General features: G+C 26.3%; 2 protein-coding genes and 1 pseudogene across 3 annotated transcripts in view; 2 read left to right on the top strand and 1 right to left on the bottom strand.

Annotated features, from left to right (window-relative positions):
- Positions 1-23,227, bottom strand: part of LOC125834031 (uncharacterized) — a 509,901-nt gene that overhangs the window by 399,523 nt on the left and 87,151 nt on the right. The gene's annotated exons all lie outside the window — the stretch shown is intronic.
- LOC125834023 (peroxidase 12-like) lies at positions 504-2,737 on the top strand (annotated as a pseudogene).
- Positions 9,258-11,254, top strand: LOC125834024 (peroxidase 12-like). Its single transcript, XM_049513201.1, has 3 exons — positions 9,258-9,515; positions 9,694-9,888; positions 10,315-11,254. The coding sequence occupies exons 1-3, from the start codon at positions 9,288-9,290 to the stop codon at positions 10,936-10,938; spliced, it is 1,047 nt and encodes a 348-aa protein (XP_049369158.1). The 5' UTR covers positions 9,258-9,287; the 3' UTR covers positions 10,939-11,254.

Genomic DNA, 23,227 nt, shown 5'->3' with positions numbered 1-23,227 from the left:
TTGGTTACATCGATGATGTTCACGTCTACTATTTATATTATACAGTTGGTATACACTGCATATATATAGATGATGTTCACATATACTTTTTTTTCATTAGTGTTCGATGCTCGTATTGAAGCCCCGACTGAATATGGTCATATGCACTGCAGAATCCAGCATGGATTGACGCTCCCAACATAATTTTCTCTATCCAAAACTTGAATTCGAGACCACTGGTTGAGAGTGGAGCAGTCATTCCAAACATGTAAAAGCAGCCTGTTGGAATTAATCATTGCACCTCCAAATATATTAATCTTAATTTAGAAAATGGAAGATGGCAGCTTGTGATGGCCACATGCACTAATGACCTTTTTCTAGGATATCCAATGGCTCTTATCAAGTCTAAAAAATCTCACACTTGGCTATTAGAAAAATAATTACTTTAAAGAACTAGTACTACATGGCTATAAATTTGACCAATTTTTGCTATGGTTTTGCATCAAGACAAAGTGACAATACTCATGGCTTCTACTAGTGTTTCATCAAGCTTTAAACTCTTGTTTGTCTATTCTCTTTTATTTTTTTCTCAATATTTCATTGTCTCATCAAAAGGTCAAGGTCTTCCTCCTATAGTGAAAGGGCTTTCATGGACATTCTTTGATTCAAGTTGTCCAAAATTACAATCAATTGTTAGAAAGAGACTTGAGAAAGTTTTTAAGGATGATATTGGTCAAGCTGCTGGCTTGCTTCGCCTTCATTTCCATGATTGTTTTGTTCAGGTAAACTAGTACAACCTAATTTGACACAAAATTTAAGAATCAAGTAAAAATAACTTTTGAATCTTGTAATCTTAAATTAAAGATACTAAAATATTCTTTAATCTTATAATACTAAATATGTCGCGTGAAAAGTTAGAATTAAAGAATCATCAAAAAAAATGAAAGAGACATTCTTTTTTAAACGGATTACTTGACTTATCCACAATGTAACTTTTACTATGATCTTTTTATAAGAGGGAGACATGTATCTAGCTACAACAATGATATATCGAGCGAAATTTCATAAGTATGATGAAGATGGTGTGTACGTAGTCTTACCTCTAACTTACGAGGGCGGGACGTGTGTACAATCTAACATTTTATTTATTTATTTGTGAATATTGTACAAATGATGGATGTAGGGATGTGATGGATCAGTAATGCTAGATGGATCAGCAGGGGGTCCAAGTGAGAAGACTGCAATACCAAATCAGATACTAAGAAAAGAGTCATTTAAGATCATTGAAGATCTTAGAGAAAGAGTTCACAAGGAGTGTGGAAGAATTGTTTCTTGCTCTGATATTGCTGCTCTTGCTGCTAGGGATGCTGTTGTCTTGGTAAATATACCTCCTTATAATTATTAATATAGTATAGTAGTGCTTAATTGAAATACTAGTAATTAAATATTTTATTTTACATGTCAATTACTAATTATAGACCTATATACTATCACGGCCAACTAATTAATTAAACATTCTTTTGTCCCTTTTTAGTTGTCATGTTGCATTTTTCGAGAGTCAATTTGACTAATTTTCAAAGTTAAATTAGATTACGTACATTAATTTGATATTTTTAAAATAAAACTGTGACAACTAAAAAGGGACGAAGGAGTAATAAAAAAATTACTTTATCTTGGATCTTGGGCGGATAGCGGAATCGAACCCGTTGTGCCAAGATCGTTACGCTATCGTGCTAGTTGGAACTTACCCGATAAAGGAATTTCTCTACTTATGACCTTTATAGTTACGGCCGCCGTTCATTAGGGCTTCAGTAGCCGGCTCCCCTGTCATTAGGTCACCAACTTCCTTGACCTTCCGGCACTGGGAAGGCATCAGCCCCCATATTTTAACCCAAAAATACGATCATAATTACAACAAGAAAAAGTAGCTCCTTTTGTTTTAATTTATTCGAAAGTGTTTGACACAAAGTTTAATTAAGAATAAAAAAGATTTTTAACTTGTGGTCTATACCAAATCTTAAATATTTGTATGATGATAACTCATTTCAATAAGTATAATATACAAAAGTTTACAGTTGCATTATTACAAAGTATAGAAATGCGTTATTATTTTTCGTTATTTCAGACTGGTGGACCAAATTATGTTGTACCTTTGGGAAGAAGAGATGGACTTAACTTTGCAACAGAAACCGCAACCATAGACAACCTCGTTGCACCAACCGCCAACACCACAACCCTCCTCACTCGTCTCGAAACTAAAGGGTTTGATGCCACGGACGTGGTCGCGCTGTCCGGGGCCCACACCATCGGTATCAGCCACTGTGGTTCCTTCACGGAACGTCTCTACCGGAACCAAGACTCCACTATGGACCAAACATTTGCCAACAACCTCAAAGTAGTTGCCCTAAAGCTGACTCGAACAATACAGTCAACATGGACGTTCGCACCCCTAATATTTTCGACAACAAGTACTACGTTGATCTAATGAATAGGCAAGGGCTTTTTACGTCCGATCGAGATTTGTTCACGGATCAAAGAACTCGAGGGATCGTTACGAGTTTTGGTACGGACCAAAAGGTTTTCTTTGACAAGTTTGTGATAGCCATGATTAAAATGGGACAATTGAACGTGTCTACTGGTGGACAAGGTGAAATTAGGGCTAAGTGTTCTGTGAGGAATAAGAATAAGTTGTTGGTTGATGTTGTTGAAGGATTGGAGAAAACATTGGCTGCTGCATTTTAAGTTTAACTTAACTTATTGGGAGTACAATATATAATAATTTGTTTAATGTAAGTCTTTTGTTAACTATATGTGTTTGTTGTAATAATCAGAGGCCAAATGTGGCATGACTGTTGGTTTTCTATGTTTTTTTTTTTCGTCAAGTAAATCATCGCACCTACGGTCCAACTAATTGGGAGAGGATCAATAGATTTCTCTTCGGAAGTGATTAATATTAGTACGGTCTACAGGCATGTATGTTTTAATGTCTACTTTCTCTAAGGATAATTTTTTTTTATACATAGTGCTGTTAGATTTGCAAGTTCAAGAACACATGTTGTATGACAAATTAAATTACCAAATACATATAGACAGGGTAGGGCAAATAATTAAACGGGGAGGGGCGGGCCAGGGCAGGTGGTAAGACAGATCTTAGCTCAAGTCTTTTTATTGTTTTAGTTGTAAACATAATAAAAAAAATTAGGATGTTGTAAATATAATAATAAATAAATAATATATATAAAATTATTGTGCTTTATTTCTTTAATTTTGATAGAATTAATTTGACTAAACTATAGTTAACTAGAAATTATTTTGATTAAAAATCACGCGATAGTCCTTTTCAAAGTTAATGTAGCTATTCTCACGACCTACCACTTGTGCTTTAAAAATGTCTTTATTAATTCTGACAACATATTAAATAAATAAAAATTAGAAAAAATTGAATTTTCTTGTTTGTTCTTGATTAAAAGGAACTAGTGTCTTTGCACCATATAAGAAAAGAAACAAAATCGAATAAAAAGAATATTAATGATTGTGACTACGTGATTTTTTTTTTTACAATATTTGTCATAATCATTGGAGTAACATTAAATTTTGATAACGAAAACAGAATTATATAATAGAAGCTAAACAGTGCAGGGTTAAACATGACATGATTGAATTCAAATAATTAGATAAACTTTGGCTGAAAAATACTTATTCCACCTACTATATTGTCATCCCTATTTATAACTAAAAAGGAGTGAGTTAGGTATCTTACTCTTACAGTCTTACAAATCTATTTTGCATATTTAATATGTTTAAAACATAAAAAGAATTGAGGACACGCCCTTTTTTTTTCTCTACTTTGATTATTAAATTTTACTATTTTAGTCATATTAAATCATATAAACTTATATTATTATGACCAAGTAATTTAGCAAAGTGAGAATACATGTTAATTATCAAAATTAGTAATTCAAAGCTTGTACAAATACATGTATTCGCTAGGTATAAATGAATAAATTTTTACTTTGAGTTAATCCTCATCCACACTTTGTATTTTTATTTATAAATTTTATATTTGGAGAAAAATAAATCTGAAAGTCAGCTTAGAAAAAAAGTGAAAGTATAAAGGGAATGTGAGAAAGCATCTTCTTAGTTTAATATTCGACTTCCCTCTTTATTAATTTTTTTATTTGAATGATAAGTATTCCAGGATTAACTATTTCGGGGATTAGTTATTTCAGAATGTTGTTCCAACTTAATGCGAAATAAAAATAACACTATAATTCCGAGATATAACTAATTTCAAGATAAATTATTCTGCAATTTTATTCCAATCAAATATGAGATAAATTCATTTTAAAGTTAATTCTGAAATTAATTAATCTATTTATTATCCCTCGTATCAAATGAGTCCTAACATAATTATATTCTACTACATTTCATCAAATTGCGACTGTTGAAAAATCAAAGATGCTCAATAGTACATCTAAATTTTGAACAAATGAAAAGACTTTTGTTTCTTCTTTCAAACATAATATAATGATTCATTGAATAATATATAGAACGTACCACGAGCAAGTAGCTAGGAAAATATTAGGTGAACTAAAAGTTTCTTGGTCATATACATAGACTTTTATGTGTATTTACTTTATTACTGAGGCGTGTGTCTTTCTTTTTTTTGTTTTTTTTTAGTATTTGATATATGTTTTGAGATTTGATTATTTTAAATTTGTACTATGAAATTCTATTTTATGAGTGAAATATTCTTTATCAATAACAATAACATTCTCAAAAATCTTGAATACAAAAATTTCAATCTTATTAAAAATGAAGGAATATTTATCGTTTATCGTAACCTTGTGATGATATCTTTGTTGTAGGCTGCTTTTGTCCTTTGGAAAACCTCCAAAGTCTTGATGCTATCCTGCACGTGGGCGGCCTCTATTAAAAACAAGAGAAATAAAATGTAAGTATCAACAACTAAAAATCGCTTTATAAGTCACCAAAAGAAAAAGAAAAAAAGGTGGAATATATATATATATTATATAAAGAGAATAATTGAAAGGAAGTTAGAGTATGAACGTAGATTTTCTTTTGAATATTATTTTACAACATGCATTTTAAAGTTAAATTAACCAAAGAGGTATATGTTAGAAGAGATCGACAATGTAGACTTGAAAATGATACTCCTTCTACACCAATTTAATTCACTCTTTTTTAGTTGACCCTTATAAATATCTATTGTTGATAAAATGATTTATAATCATATAGATATATATGATTTATTTAGATCATAAACTTAATCGTCTTTATTTTTTATAATTTTTATGTCAAATTAAATTACGTCACATAAATTGAGATGAGAGGAGTATATTATACAGTAGTACATTCTAGGGGCCAAAACCACAGGTTTAGGCAAATATTCAGTCAACTCTTTGAAGCTCCTCTTTTCTTTTTTTGGGAAAATAAATGACTTCACCTAATTTGCTCTTAAATAACTTACCAGATTTTCTGCATTACAAACATGACTCATACTAGCTTTTAAATAAAATAAAATAAAATTATCATACAAGTTTTTCTTTGTTTTAATTAATTGCAAATTTCTTGTGTTAATTTTTACGATTTCTTAATAAAAAAGGTCATATAACTAATTAAAATAACATTTGCACTAGAGTTGGAATAATACAAGAAAAAAGAATTTACAAAAGTAAAAATCACAGCTCCAATGGACAAATCCATAAGCTCATATTAGAGTTAAAAAAATAATAATCAGCGCCGCTGTTAAGTTGGCGTAGTACCCCGCTCCACTTATTATAAGATTAATCTAAATGTGATGATTAATACTATGTTATTAAATGTTAATGGTGTTGTTTGTTAACCAGGAGTATTTTACACTTTTTTTTAATTAAACGTACAAAGATGGTCGGTGTTAAATTAGATTTTGAATCTAACTTATATTTAAAAAGATAATTAAAAAAAAATAAAAATTGCTTAAGCCTTACAATAATTTCACACATCTCATTAAGTATTAATGTGAAACTTTTATTATTTTTTAACAGTACGCATATCAAACTCTGCACGTATGATTTGCGTACATAATGCTAGGGGTCGTTTGGTTGGAAACAAGTTATCTCAGGATTAATTATCCTGAGATAACTTATTCACCATGTATATGAGATAACTTATTTCATCATTATGATATAAATAATGGGATAAGTTATTCTAAATATGATAATCAAACAAGACATCAAATTTTTATTCCTGAACTATTTTTTTATTCAAAACTATTTATTCTCCTCACGCCAAATAACCCCTTAAAGGATTGGTAATGCCTTTTTCTTTTGGAGTAATAACTTTTCATGGTTTCTTGGTGTAATAAATAATTAGTAGTACTATATATAATACTCTACTCTACAATTTGAACTACTAAAATCAAAAGGCCCAGAGACCAGAGCAGTGTGACAACCACGCGGCTCTTTAATAGAAAAGTCCATGATGCCCCGTACTTTCTCTATTTAATAATAGTTGTTCACTTTATTATTTTAGAATATTCAATAATGAAATCAATAAATAATTTTACACTTAGTTCCTAATTAGTAATTATAATCTTTTTGCCTATTACATTTTTCAAAACAATGTATTTATTATATTCAAAAAGTGATATAATAAAATTACCATGTTATTTATAGTTTCTTAAGAAATTTGCAAAATTAGTAGACAAATATTATTGAACAGATGAAGTAATATCTAAAACATTTTCTAAAAATAATAATAATGGTCTCTCTACCTTCACGATAGAGTAATAAAGTCCGTGCATATTTTATCTTCTTTAAAATCTACTTAGTAAAATTTTAGTGATTATATTATTATTTTTATCGTTACGATAATTTTAAATAAGAAAATGTAAAAGATACCAAAATATCTTTTAATTTTATGATTAAAATATATCATATGAAAAATTAAACTTTAAAAATTATCAAAAATAAATAAATTAAAGCAATCTAAAATTAACCCTCACGGCTTTCTCTTCATCAAGCATAGCTTTATCTAGAAAGAGGCAAAAATGTTAACCAAGTGCGACGACTACGTGGCTCTTTCTCCATTGTTAGACGAAAATGATAAATACACTTTCTATTTTTTTATTTGTTATTTTTAGTATATTAAGAGAAAAATATAAAGATAGTATTTATTATTTTAATACTAATTACTTATTCCTAAATTATTTTTCAAATTTAACATCAATTAATATGTATATAAATAGAAAGTACTCATGTCAAACACTTATTAAGAAAAATATTCAAGGACATAATTTAAATCATACTTTTCATTATTAACTTTTGTAAAATCATAAATAGAGTATAACTTTGTAAATAATGTAATTTATCTGTTAAGAAATATCAAACTTCACTAAAGGAAAGAGCAAATACAGATCGAGGAATTAATTTTAAGAAAATAATTCCCCTAAAACTTTATGGATATTTTTTTGGCTGGTGTTCAATAATATCAAGATTAGAGAGTGTAAATTGTAACAACATAATTAGAGAAATATCTTATACTTATATTGTGAAGGAACCTGACAAATCTAAAGTCAAACTGCATTCATTAAAGTTTTGACTAGAGTAATTTTGGTTTTGATATAGAAATTAGTGTATAGATATAATCGAGATAGTCGGCTAAGCTATGAATTTTTACCGATTACTTGATAATTACTGGAAATGTTTGGTAAAAAAAAAGTTAATACTTATCCACATAAGATATTTATATCTACTTATATAAAAAATATATACTATATTGATGTAGTTTAATAAGATAAAGTTCTTTAAATTTAGAACAAATAAAGCGCTGTCCTTTGAATGAATCTTATGCGGTGAAACTTTAATACGAATATTGAACATTAAATTTTATGCGGAAAACTTTAATGCAAATACGGAACATAAACATCAAGATTCATGCATCGAGTAAATATGGAGTAGGAGTGAAAAATAAGCATTCTTTATTGGCGGCTAGTATATTTTGCTTTTTCTATTGGATGTTAATAATTGGAAAGGTAAATTACACTATGCACGAAATTTTGCACGTTGCACAAAAGAACATAGATATGTGTCTTTCTTGGATTCATTATTCTATGTAATATAAATTAATCGGGTAATGCTAAATGATAAAAAAATTTGGCCGGATGTCAGAAATTTTAAAAGTCTATTATATCTTTTTTATTTTAAAATAAATTGATCTTTTTTCTATTTTTCATTAAAAGGTATTAAAGTTAAAAGAGTAAAAATATCCAAAAAGATAAATTAACATAATGTGAAATATGTTATTTTACCTTTCTGGCCAAAATGATTTTTCCAATTACTCACTCGGTGTTCGTTTTATTAAAAAATATTTTTATTTTTAGTATATTAAAAAAATAGTTGATATATTCATTTTAATATCTTATTTTTATTAATTATTTATTTTTAAAAAATTAATATTAAACATTAATTAGTATGAATATAACAATAAATTATTCTTTTTAAAGTGTGTAAAATTTAAATTAGAAAAGTAAAAATTAAATGAAGAAAGTTCACTCTTTGGTTCCGGATAAATAAATTTTTGACACCTTTTATGGTAAAAAAATGAATGAATTTCTCAAAAGTTCAAAAATATGTTAGTAAATTGTTTTCTTTAAAATTATCTAGCTATAATTCAACTATCTCTAGTTTTTTTAAGATAAGTTCGAGAAGAAACAAAAGGACAATATTGTCAAACTATCTTTTAATTAATGAAATTAGCTAATTTTTCTAAGGGTCGTGTGCCACATTCCAAAAAATATATTTTTATTTTAGACAAGGGAGAGAACTGAGAAGAATACTCCATCAGTTCCTTTTTTATTGTTATGTTTCATTTTTTAAAATCAATTTGATTAATCTTTAAAATTAAATTAGATTGTATTAATTTGATATTTTAAAATAAAAATTTAGATATTTAAAAAATATATAAAAATATGATTAACTGCAATTTTTATACATTAATATAATAAAAATACAAAATATTAATTAAATTCTTATCGATTGACTCTAAACAAATTATAACAATTAAAAAAGAACGGAAATAGTACATAAAACTATCAACATCAAAAGATGGATAGCAGTGTGACGACCACACGGCTATTTCTTAGAAAAAACCCGAGATGCCTCATTTTTAAAATGTCTAAACAAATATAGTAGAAGAAAAATTTAAAATATCCAAGTGGATAACTTTATATGCCTATAAATTTAACCCATTCTTCTTACTATCGTTGTACCAATTAATTAGCTAAATCAAACTATCTAGCTATAGCCATGGTGTCAACTACTCTATCAAGTTTTCTACTTGTTCTTCTTGTTTCTTTCTTTGTCACAGAAGCTCAAAGGCCTGCTTTAACCAAAGGTCTTTCATGGTCATTTTATCAATCTAGTTGTCCTCAACTTGAATCAATTATTAGAAAGAGGCTTCAAAAACAAATTAAGGATGATGTTGGCCAAGCTGCTGGCTTACTTCGTCTTCATTTCCACGATTGCTTTGTTCAGGTTATTATTTTTTGTGTACTCACATTACTAGAAACAAAGGTTTTTTTCTATGGCGAACTATAGAATATGATTTTTCACTGAATCAGCTGACTAGGAAAATGCATGGTGGGAACAGATTGGAACATTTTTCAAGGGAAAATCAAATGAAAAAAAAATAATGTTTTTTTTTATGATGCAGGGGTGTGATGGTTCTGTGTTGCTAGATGGATCAGCAGGAGGGCCAAGTGAGCAAACTGCAGTTCCAAATTTGACCCTAAGAAAGAGGTCATTCAAGATAATTGATGATCTTAGAAAAAGGATCCAAGATGAGTGTGGTCAAGTTGTGTCTTGCTCTGATATTACTGCCATTGCTGCTAGGGACTCTGTTGTCTTGGTAAGTAAGACCACAAAGTTCTATTTCTGTCTTAATTTATATGACATATTTTATTTTTTTAGTCGGATTAAAAAAAATAACACATCTCTGTTGTCAGAATATATTATAATAGGATATTTTGATAGATCATTATTATATAGTTCAACTATTTATAGGAAAAAGGACTTTCATGGTGGGAAAATGTCATACTAGTAAATATTAAAGACTGAAGTGTAGTTGGTTTATGTCATTACTTTTCACACCACTTAGGCCCCACCTCGTGACTGATATGTCTGCCAATTTGCTTTGGTTAGGTAAAATTAAATTAAATTTCTCTACCTTCATCGTATATATAGTAATACATATTAATATTATACTGTCAGTATATATAAGTTAAACGTAATATATAAATAAGTTAAACGTAATATATGCTTATGGTAATTTCAGACAGGTGGGCCCAACTACGATGTACCCTTAGGAAGAAAGGACGGAGTCAACTTTGCAACGGAGCAAGCGACGATAGACAACCTAGTCGCACCCTTTGCCAACACCACAACTGTCCTCTCTCTCCTTGCAACCAAAGGCCTCGACGCGACCGATGCGGTCGCGTTGTCCGGGGCCCACACTATCGGTATCAGCCACTGTCCTTCCTTCACCGACCGTCTCTACCCGAACCAAGATTCCACTATGGACCAGACATTTGCTAACAACCTCAAAGGTAGTTGTCCCACAGCTGACTCGAACAACACGGTCGACATGGACATTCGCAGCCCTAATGTTTTCGACAACAAGTACTACGTTGATCTCATGAATAGACAAGGGCTTTTTACGTCCGATCAAGATTTGTATACGGATCGAAGAACTCGAGGGATTGTTACGAGCTTTGCGGTGAATCAATCGTTGTTTTATGAGAAATTTGTTATTGGTATGATTAAAATGGGACAAATGAACGTGTTGACTGGTGGAAATGGTGAAATTAGGAATAGGTGTGATAGGAGGAATAAGGATAAAAAGGTTGATATTGCTACTGTTGTTGAAGAATTGGAGGAAACCTTCTCTGCTTTGTTCTAAGTTTTAATTAATTAGTGTTTTTGTTTTGGTTTTGTTGTAATAATAATGAGTGTTTTAATTAGCTTATAGTATAATAATCACATTTTGCTTTGTGATGTAATGTAATGTAAGAAGATGGTGTTTTGGATCTCTTCTCAAAATGTTTTCTAGCTCCATGATGATATGAAAATTGTGTTACTAGTATAACCTCTCTCTCTCTGTATGTTTCTAAATTAGTCTTATTATTAATTAATGATACTTTAGAGATTTAAATTTAAATTACTTGTAATGATTTGGTAACTTGACAAATGAATAAGTACTACAGTCATTTTTTCTTTATTTTCAAAAGTAAACAGTTGTCATGTTTTTTTTTTTTTCGAGATTCAATTTGAATAATTATCAAATTTAAATTAGATTAGATCAATTTGAATTTTTAAGATTATAATTTAGATATAAAAAATTATTTGAAAAATATTACCCCGCTATTCCATTTTATATGACACTATTTGACTTAATATGATATTTAAGAAAAATATGAAGACTTTTGAAACTTGTGTCTAAAATAATCATTAGATATTTGTGTGATTGAAAATCTTTTCCTTAAAGGTTAAAATAAATATTTTAAAGTTAAATTGTTTCTAATTATAGTAAGTTAATATTCTTTTTGGGACGAACTAAAAAAAAAGGGTGCAACATAAATTAAAAAAAAAAAAGGAGTAGAGATTACAATTTTTTTTATATCAATACGAAGTAAAGGATAAATCCTAAAAAACTTGTCAAAATTCATATTATTTGACGTGTCAAAAAGAAAATTATGAGAAATATTTTGAAATAGACTGTGTTTCCTTTTGCTTATAGTACATAAGCACCACTAGATGTCATTATTGTTAACTAGATTTGCTTGGCTGTGGAACTTTAGACTTTAGTTCTGATCATAGTGTTGATATAATTAATTAATTTGCAAGTTGCTAATTTATTTAAGGTCTGAGATTGATTGATGCTCTTTTTTCTACTTTTCTTTGAGCTAATGAAAGATTATATTAAGATTGATGATCATGTTCACAATTGGACAAAGCATAAAAAGAAAAACGTTTTATTCCCACTCAACTATAATATAATATATTAATAAAAGAAAGACTTTCAGGAATAGAATACACGAATATTTAATTGTGCAGAAGAAGAATAAGAAGTTCAAATGTTTGTTGTGCCTTATCGGAAATGCCACAACTATTTGAAAAATTTGCAATTCTTCAGAGAGATCACAACCTTTCATAAAAATCATAACTTTTCATAAAAATCGCAACTGTTCATAAAAAATATAATTTTTCATAAAAGTCACAATTTTTCATAAAAGTCACAACCTTTCATGAAAGGAAAAAACTATTTTTGGAAATAAATAAATTAAAAGGGAATCTGGATTTGTGGTGGCGCCACATAGGCGGTCTTATGGTTCTCTTCTATATATATATACTAGATATGGGACCCCGTGCCAGCACGGGGCCCAATATATGTTACTGTTTCTGTTTTAATTTATGTGGTACATATGAAATTTGAAGTTAATCAATTTTTTAGTATGTTTTTATATATTTTAAGTTGCTAATTATTTTTATTTAGAGTATGTTTTACGTAAATATATTATAAATCACAATAATTAACAATTAATATAAAAAAAAACTTATAAAAAATTCATTGGCTTTTGAAATTTCATTTGTATCACATAAATCAGGACAAAACGAGTAATATATATATGAAAATTACATAAAACGTACTATAACTTACAATAATTAGCAACTTAAAATATCTATATATCTATATTTCTCCCAATTTATGCGGTATAGATGAAATTTTGAAAGTTAACAAAAACTTTTTATATGTTTTCAAATATTTTAAGCTATTAACTATTATGATTTATAATACTTTTTACATAAAAAAATTATTTATATAAAGTATAAAAGAAAATTTTTTTAAAAAGGAAACATAAATGTTAGCAGGAGTCCAATCTATGTTAATTTCTATGTTTTTAATTATTGTAATACCGATTGAATTTAGAGAGCCAACTAAATTTTTTTAAAGGATTTTTTTTTATAAATTTTAAGTTGTTAATTATTATAATTTATAATATTTTTATTAATTTTAAACCAATATATGTTTTTCTCTGTCTCAATTACATGAGACATATGGAATTTGGAGAGTCAACTAAAATTTTAAAATATGTTAAGTTGTTAATTATTATACCTTATAGTACTATTACGTGATTTTCAAATAAAATATGTAATTTTTTTATTTCAATTTATATGTCATTGATATAATTACATATATTAAGTAATGAAGAATTAATGTGTAAATTATGTGACACCTTTGAATTTTGGAGTGTAAATCAAATTAGTTATATGATTTAAAAAAATTAAAGCGGTTAATTATTACAATTTATAATACTTTTTATATATTTTTTAAATGATATATATATATATATATATATATATATATATATATATATATATATATCTTTATGATATTGATATTAGTATTATAATAAATTAAATTTTATTATTTTTAAATTTATGATCTCAATTGTCAGCCTATGCCACATTATAAAATGTTTCAAAGTAGATATCAGATTTACAAAAATGTCGATGCCAGCTAAAGTAATAAAATAACAACTAAGGGCATGAACCTATATATGTATATATAAAGCTGAATATAGACAAATTGATGTGACATCTCTCTATGACCAGTATATCTATTCATCTTTTTTCTCCTTTTTTTGACATTTTATCTTTGTTTTGTATTTTAAAAAAAAAAGTATTTATGCCATACCCGATTAATTATGCCCTTTATAACATCCATTACACTAATATAGATTTAAGTAAATGAAAATGGAAGATGAAAAGATAAAAACTATTCATTTTTTATAACTGTTTATAATTATTTAGCCTATAAAATAAAAAAAAATAGTTGAGCATTTGTAACAAATAAGAACAAATTTCTTCACTTTGGCTCTTCTTCTTCTTTTGACGATGATGATCAATATATGGTATCAACTTCTGTCGCTAAGATGTCCATCAAATTTCTAGGTCATGTGACTTTTTTAACAAAAGAGAAAGAGAGAATATCTTATGATTCTTGTGATGATATTGATGTAAAGAAAGAGATTATGTAACAAAAAATTCTTTTCAAAATAAAAGACTTTTTGAAAAAATGTTTATTCCTCCTACAAGGAGAGAAAATTTATTGTGGTTGAGAAATTTATATGAAGGCTGATTAGTGTTTCAAAGGTTAAGAAAAATTATTTGGAGAAAAAATCATTCTATTTATGAAATTCGTATCAAATTAGGAGGAGAACAAGCAAAAATTTATTTTGTCATTTGAAAAGAGAGAAAATTAGATATTATGTCTTTCAACCTCATTATTCTTCTAATTTCTTTCTTCTTTTATTTTGTCTTGATTTTTTGTATCTTTAATTAATTTTTTTTCTTATTTATCTTTAATTAAAGTTTATATATATTTTCTTAAAAAAGAATTTAAAAAGATGATCATATTTAGTTCCTTTCCTCATCAATGCTATTAATCTCATAATTAGTGTTATTTATATTATTTTCTTAATTACTTTTTTTTCTTTTAGTTAATTATTTAATTGAAGAAATTAGTTATTATAACTTTATAAGAATTACACATGTATTTTTACATAATTGATTTGTTCTTTTTAAAATTTTTGGATCATTCTTCATCTTAAAGTTTCTATCTATATGTAATAATAAAGCTAAAATAGAAAATGTGGGGTGACACCTTCTTAGCAATAGATACTTATTTATTCTTATCAATGTTTCTGACATTTTTTGTTATTTTTTTCTTAAAATAATTGTTGCCTCGATTTTTAGTTTTAGTTTTATTTTTTTAGCATTTTCTAATTTTAAAAGACTGAAAAATTTATATTGAAAATTTACAAAATATAAAAAATGATTTATTTAACTCCTATCATCATCAATATTATTATTAATTTGTTTTACTTCTTTTCTTAATCTTCATTTCATCATTAATGTAATTTATTACATTTTCTTAGATATATATATATATATATATATATTTGTGACATTTCTTAGAAGTTAGGATTACAATTTATTTAATTTTTTAAAATTTTGAATTCTTTTGTCATACTAAATACAACATGTTTTATGATAATTACATTTAATATATTAATCAATATGTTGTACGAATGAAAAGAAAATTATCATTTCACAAAAACACAGGTTAAAATATAATTTATTATGATTAAGGAAAGATAAAATTATTATTCCAATATCCATAACCATATACAATACATTAAAAATTAATTGAAAAGCTGTAAATGGAAAAGGAATCACCATTTAAGGAATCATTATTTTTAAATTTTTGGATCATTTCTTCTTCTAAAAGTTTATATCCATATGTAACAATAAAGTTAAAATAGAAAATGTAGTGACACCATTCTTAGTAATAGATACTTATTTATTTTTATCAATTTTTTCTGACAATTTTGGTTATATTTTTCTTTAAAATAATTATTGCCTCGATTTTTTTTTTTAACATTTATTTTTAATTTTAAAAGATTTGAAATTTTATGTTAAAAATTTTAATAATAGAAAAAATGATTTATTTAACTTTTATTATCATCAATACTACTAATTTATTTGACGTTTTTTCTTAATCTTCATCTCATCATTAATGTTATTTCTATAATTTTCTTAAATCACTTATTTTTTCTTTTTTAACTCTTTTATATATATAAAGTTGGATATGTAAATGATGATGTGACATTTCTTAGAAGCTAAGATAACTATTTATCTAATTTCTCCAATTTTTGAGTTCTTTTGTCATACTAAATACAATCTGTTTTATTATAATTACATTCAATATAGTATACAATATGTTCTAGGAATTAAAACAAAATTATCATTTCAGAAAAATAAATGTTAAATTATAATTTTATTATGATTAAGGAAAGATAAAGATATTATTTCAATATCCCATAACCACATTCAATACATTAGAAATCAATTGGATATAACTGTAAATGGAAAATGTATCACCATTTAAGGAAAATAAATGTTTGCAATACCATAATAATTAAGAAGAGAGTAAGATATTATTTTAATATCCTATTTCGGAACTTTTAATCTACTACTCAATTAAAAAGAAAATGCATTTAATAACATAAAAAAGTTAATAGTTTAATATTTTTTTCTCATTGTACTAATTCAATTCAATCAAACTTAATTTTAAAGATAAAATAACAGCTTCATTTTAATTGTTATCAATATATTTCAAAAAATTATCGTGAAAAGGCTTTTCTTGCATCTTATTTTAATTTTCATATACTATTATTATTTTTTCTGTCATTTTTCAATGATTTTTTATTTGGATTTAAAATTTAATGTTTATTCTTAAAACTCTGATGGTACAAATTAAGGTGGAGTAGAATATAATAAATGATGATTCTTCTACTAAATAAGAAGATATAACGAAATTGAAAAGGTGGAGGTTTTTTTTTAAAATGGATAGGAAATTCTATTAACGTATCATTACGTCATTATTCAATATATTTTTAATATAATTTCATTTGCTGATGCATTTGTTTAGTACTCCCTCTGTTCCTAATTACTTGTTCACTTTTACTTTTATAGTTGTCTCTAATTACTTGTCCATTTTGACAAATCAAGAAAGAACATTTTTTTTAACCTATTATACCCTCAATTAAATGACTAATTACTTTGAAAATTGCATAACTTTTCATCTACTTCATAATTAATAGGGGTAAAATGATAAACTCACTATGTCATTAATTGATTTCTTAATAAATGTGTCAATTTAAATGTGGACAAGTAATTAGGGACAGAGGAAGTATTACAGTGTTATTTGACATTACGAGATATTTCTTAGACATTTAAGGAGAATAGTACACCGGAATATATATTATATATTAAAGGATCAACTTTATGCAATGGAAGAATTTGTTATTAGCAAATATATTTTTAACTTATTTGATAAAAAATATATTCTTCCTCATTTAATAGATGTAAAATTTGTGAAGCTTTATTTTTTTCACAATCTTCATATTATTAAAACAAATAATAATATTACGATTAAACAACAGAGTAAATATAAAATTAATCAAAATTATTTAATTTAAATGATCGCGCGAAGTGCGGCCAAGTTCTCTAATTCAAAACAAAAAAGTAAAATTTAAATGGATTTACTATAGAATTCCTAGAAATCCAACTTGAAAAATTATGTTAAAAATGGAAAATAAAAAGTGAAATAAATTTAATTGAGAGATATCCTTCGTCTGTCCCATTTTATGTGACACTTTTTATTTCTCGAGAATCAAATAGTTTAAGTTTGACCATAAATTTGCGTATGATATCTTCAATTTTTTAAAAAAATTTGGAGAAATTAGATAAATAGTAATCTTAGTTTCTAAGAAATATCACATCATCATTTACATATCCAACTTTTATATATATAAAAGAGTTAAAAAAGAAAAAATAAGTGATTTAAGAAAATTATATAAATAACATTAATGATGAGATAAAGATTAAGAAAAAACATCAAATAAATTAGTAGTATTGATGATGATAAAAGTTAAATAAATCATTTTTTCTATTATTTAAATTTTTAACATAAAATTTCCAATCTTTTAAAATTATAAATAAATGTTATAAATAAAAATAAAAATGGAGGCAATAATTATTTTAAAGAAAAATATAACCAAAATTGTCAGAAAAACATGTGTACAGAAAGCAGTACACATTCCAATGTATAGAAAAAGTAGAAGTAGATGAAGTTACTTTAGTTCATCTTTTTGGTGGGCCTCAATGTACAATTTCTATAGCTTTTAGTCCAACTCTTTAGTGCAATGTTGATCCTCCCAAACTCCCATTTCTAAATAGGAGTAATCAGTGGCGGATCTATGCAGAGGTTTGGGGGTGCCACACCACCCCCGAACTTCGACGGAAACTCTATATATACATAGGTATATATATATAATATTTATATAAATATAAAGCGTGCCACCCACAGAACAAAATTGTCTTGTGGTGCCATGGTAGGAGGGCAACTTTAGAAGACTGATGTTGCGGGTTCGAATCCCATTTGTACCTATTTTTTTGAGAAATTTGATGCAGACGTTTTTTAAGAAAAAAAAAAAGGCTCCAAGCATTGGCACAATTTTTATTTTTATTTTTTTATAATTGTTATTGACTTAAATTAAATTAATTACATTATTACTCCTTTGATTCTTTTATTTGATTAAATACTCAATAAAAGTGTAATATCTTATTATTTACATTTTATTGATTGATTTATGATATATATTGAAAAGACAAATAATTTAATCAAATATAAAATTAATTTAATCGATAAGTCTATTTGACACCCACGGACTCTAAATCCTGGATCCGCCACTGGGAGTAATAAATATATATATGGTTTATAATATATCTATGATGATATTATAAATGAGTATGCTTAAATAATGTAAGAATATAAAAGTTCTCAAAATAAATATATGAACTAAAAAGGATAGACTATTCGTCCAAATTAACTCGAAGTAATTTTCTCCTGTTTTCTTTTTCAAATTTATTCAATATTGTTTCATAGGTGATAGATCATCAGTTCTTTTTAAATATATTGAATTTTAAATTGTTAACGCTATCATATATATGATTTTGTTTGTGTTGTATTGCCTAGAAAAAATATTAACATTTCCGAACCACGTTAGCAAAATAATGATCCTAATTCCTATATATAGCCTCCTCCTCACCTTTCTCAAAGATGTTCTCATCTAGATGTCTGATTTCTAATATATAAATGTTCTTAAAATTAGTTTTTTTTAGTTGCTTACTAAATACCAAAATAATTAAGAAAATGATATTTTCCTTTATAGCACCAGACACACTTGTAATAACGTCTCAGTTTCTTTATCATTTTTTTTATTTTTATTTTAAAAACAGAATAAAATAATAAAAAAATAAAATTGGTGTTGTCTTTATCACCTTAGCTTGGGCAGAGGGGGATGCACACCACCTATAAATGGGGTCAGGGGCGGCTCTTGCATACAGCAAAATTGGGGCCTCATAAATTTTTTGTTAACTTTTTTACATAAAATTATATTATTTTGTTCTCCTTAAACCCCATTCAAATAAAAAAAATAATTATTCTTCGCTAACACTCATATTATTTATCTGTTTGAACTCTTTTTCTTCAAATCTTTAATAAGGTAGAGTAATAGTCTGTCAAAAATATGAATCAATAGTCGAAAAATGTTGAACAAAGTAAGTTACAAATTCTTTTTTTTATTTCTTCTTAATTTTTCAAGCAATACAACAAATATATTAAAGTAGGATATACCAAGTTATCAACTTCTTGAATCAAATTCTATGATTTAACTCTTGTTTTATTTAAAGTTTGTCAACTTATTACTAAGAATTATGTTAACAATTCATATAGTAATGCCCCCAGTAAAAGAGTGTTTTCTAATGTTGAATTGATAAAATCAATGCCCCCAGTAAAAGAGTGTTTTCTAATGTTGAATTGATAAATTCTTACCTAAAACTAATAATAATAAAAAATATATTTGAAGAAATCATATATAAATAAATTTTAAGCAAAATTTACATCTAAAAAGTTAGAAAAATAATTTTTAAATAAATACATATGAAGTTTATTTAGATTTTAGGCTTCTAATTGAAATCTAAAAGTTAGAAAAATAATTTTTAAATAAATATATATGAAGTTTATTTAGATTTTAGGTCTCTAATTGAAATTTTGTTTTAGGCCTCTAATTACTTTGAGCTGCCCCTGAATGGGGTGCACATGCATCTTTAGAAAAAATTACACACACATATATATATTGAATAATTGATAAAAACTAGAATATAATTAATCGTGTATTTATGAATAGCATATAAGTGTCCTAGAAATCATGGTACTTTTTTATGTAATATTTTTTATGGAGTTGTTGGGGTATAAGATTTTTTGTCTCACTAATTTCATATCGTTTTTTCTTTTTCTTTCTTGTCTTTACATGTCTTGGTAAATTGCTACGAAAGAATAAATGAGGGGAATATAATATAATTTCCCCTTTTTGGTAAAAGTTTTACCCTCAGTTTTGTTTAATATTTTTTTCTACTTTCCTCGTATTACTTTGTTGTCGGCTTCTTTAATTTGCTCATTGTTTTCTAACCTAATACTTGGAATATTTGGCTCCTAGATCTATCAACATAATACTTTATTTTATTTTTTATGACAAGATTTGATCAAATTTTTTTTTTTAAAAAGGTCATCAAGTGAGGGAAGAAAGATGGTGAAAAGGACATAGATTTTACTATGAGTTAGTGCGATCCATACTGAAAAAGCTTACCTAAATGTTATCTAATCACTTAATTAGTATAATTATAAATAATTAATATTACTCATAAAAATAAATTAATTAAACATTACAATATGTTAAAAGACGCTCATGATATACGTACAAATTAATTACTTATAGTGTTATTTTATGTAAGTCAATATTAATTAATTAACTCGATCGTAGTCTTTTAATTGCAAGTATTTGTCTTGAAAATTAAAAAATGAGCAAAATTAATTAAAAATAGCAGAGGCAGGAAGTTCAAACTAGCATTAATTTTGCTATCACACCATTGATTAATTCGTAGATTCTATAGAAGAAAATAAGAAGTGTTTGTTGAAGAGTTGGGTCTCCACACGACATTATGATAGTCAAATAATTAATTAGTTAATTATATCTTCGTTATATTTAAGAAGGTATAGCTATCAAGTTATCATTATTTTAAATAATTTGTATCAGTACCATACGTAGCCTTTATGGATATTTATAATGCGTTGAATTCATAACTTTCGATGTGAATTATAAATTTATATGTAAGAATTTATTAAAGTTATTATAAGAATAAATATGAAGGCTGAAGCCATAACTTTTAGTATATAAGTAATAAATTCAATACTAAAAATTACAAGTTAAACCTTAATTCCGTCCACATGCATTACGAAAACACAAAATACAACATTTACTCTATATTAAATTCAAATTAAACACAAGATAATAAGTCTATTATGTTTTTTTTTTTTTAAGTCTATTATGTTGTTTGGTTCATATTAGTAATACTTAATTTGTTCATATACAATATCCTTCACTAACATGCAAGTGTAAATACTACTAGATTACAACTTGAAATCGATGACCTTTAGGAATACGTAAAATTAATTAAATTAATCAAAGACAACAAAGATGTGGTTGGTGTAATATAGTTGCTAATTTTCTAAAGAGTTGTTCCTTCTTTCACGATCTTTAACTTTGACATATCCTCCCCTCCTCCCAAATACTCTGTCGTGCTTATTTTTATATTTTCTTAAGATTTCTTAAAAAAATATTTATTAAGAAGTTCTTTTTAATTATCTTCATTAATATTTTAAAATGTAATTTCTCATAGTTAAATATTTACTTTATTTATGTGTTTATAGTCTTTAAAAAATAATTATTACTAAAGAAAAATAAGAAACTATTAGTTAATTTTATTTTGAACTTTTAAAATAATAAATAATTTGATATACTATTTTTAGAAATCACAATTCATGACGGTTCTCTGTTGAGATCATGCGAGCATTAATTAATACTATTTTCTTTGATATTTTTGTTATTATTTCTCTAATTGAAGTAAAAAATGGGCGTCTCTAGATTGTAAATTAAATTATTTGTGTGAATTTTAAACGGCTAAGTTCTTAGCCAAAATTGACGAAATAAAATGAAAAAGATTACAATTCATTCGTTAGCTTGTTCTTCTTCGAATATGTTTCTCAATATTTTTTTTTGAAAACGAGGTATGTGGATCAAAATACTTTAAATTATCATTATTAAGTAAGACGGTTAAAAATGTTTTTTTTCCACCTATGAATCAAATTGCCTCTAACATTATTTTAGGCTTAAACTTGCCCTTTACTAATGATACAATTATATGACATTTAATTAAATACGTACGCGACCTTTATTTATTAATTCACATAAAATTTTAACTCAACCAAATGAGACCCCTCCCATATATGACTCAAAATACATTATAAATTAACGAAAATGAAATGAAATTATTTTTTCAACTGGTTCTGGTAGAATTAGCTAACCTACTCCAGAATAAATGAAAAATGAAATTATTATTAAGGAGAAAAGTAATTTTATGAGCCATCTTTTTCATAGCCTCTTGTACTTAAAAGGGACAAAGTAATTAAAGGATTTTGTAGTTAATCCGTTTTTGTGTTATCATTCGGTAATTGGCAGGCTTTATTTATAGTGTATGAATTTGTCTCCATTTTAACTGCACAATTTACCCTTTAAATTGATTGAATTTTTAAATTTTATTTTTCTTAAAAATATGAAATTTAACTTATGAAATATTATGATGCAAAAATATATATTATGTCTTATAATTTCTTTTATTTATTTCGAGGAAGAAAAATTAAAGACCAACACTAAGAATAAAAGTGCAATGACTCATTTGTCTCTTTCGTGAGGCCCATTTGAGAAATAAAGGCCACTTGTCAGAAGGTAGAACTTAGACGCCTCCATTTAAGGGTGATGAACTATCTCAACACATCTTTGACCGATTGTTTGATGGGATGTATTAGAGAAAATAATAATATATATTAATTTGATATTATTTAATATTTTTTTTGATAATATTTTCAATTTACCTATAACTAATCTGTATATTAATTGCTTAATAAGTAGAGTGTGTACATCCTATTAGGTATCACAGAGTGTATAATTGATACACAATAATTCATGATATTAGTAATATCATAGTTATTATTACTAATATACCATTGAATAACTATGGCTAAAATTAAACAAAATTATCCTTAACTACATAAAATCATATAGTGAATAATAAATAAATTCAACATTATCAATTTGAACATTACTAATGCATCTGATTCAGTATTATGAATTCTTATATATATACCCCTGCCAAATCATCCCTTAGTGTTGTAGTTATCAATTACTTCTTCATCTGTTTACTTCTACTTGTCTATTATCTCAAAAAATGAATTTTCATTTTTAACATTTTAAGAGAAGAATTTTTTTTTACATATTTACCATTAGTATATTCATTGCTTAGTCCCTAAATCATTAATACTCCCTTTGTCTCATATTAGTTGATCACTTTTCATTTTAGTCAGTGCTTAAAAAATCATAAATAAAAAGATGATTTTACTAATTCATCCCTTAAAAAATCTTTTTGAAAACTTTACAAACAAATCT

Source organism: Solanum verrucosum, unplaced genomic scaffold, assembly GCF_900185275.1.
Source record: "Solanum verrucosum unplaced genomic scaffold, falcon-dt-bn FXZP01000108.1, whole genome shotgun sequence".
NCBI lineage: Eukaryota > Viridiplantae > Streptophyta > Magnoliopsida > Solanales > Solanaceae > Solanum > Solanum verrucosum.
This window is presented reverse-complemented; position numbering and strand designations above follow the sequence as displayed.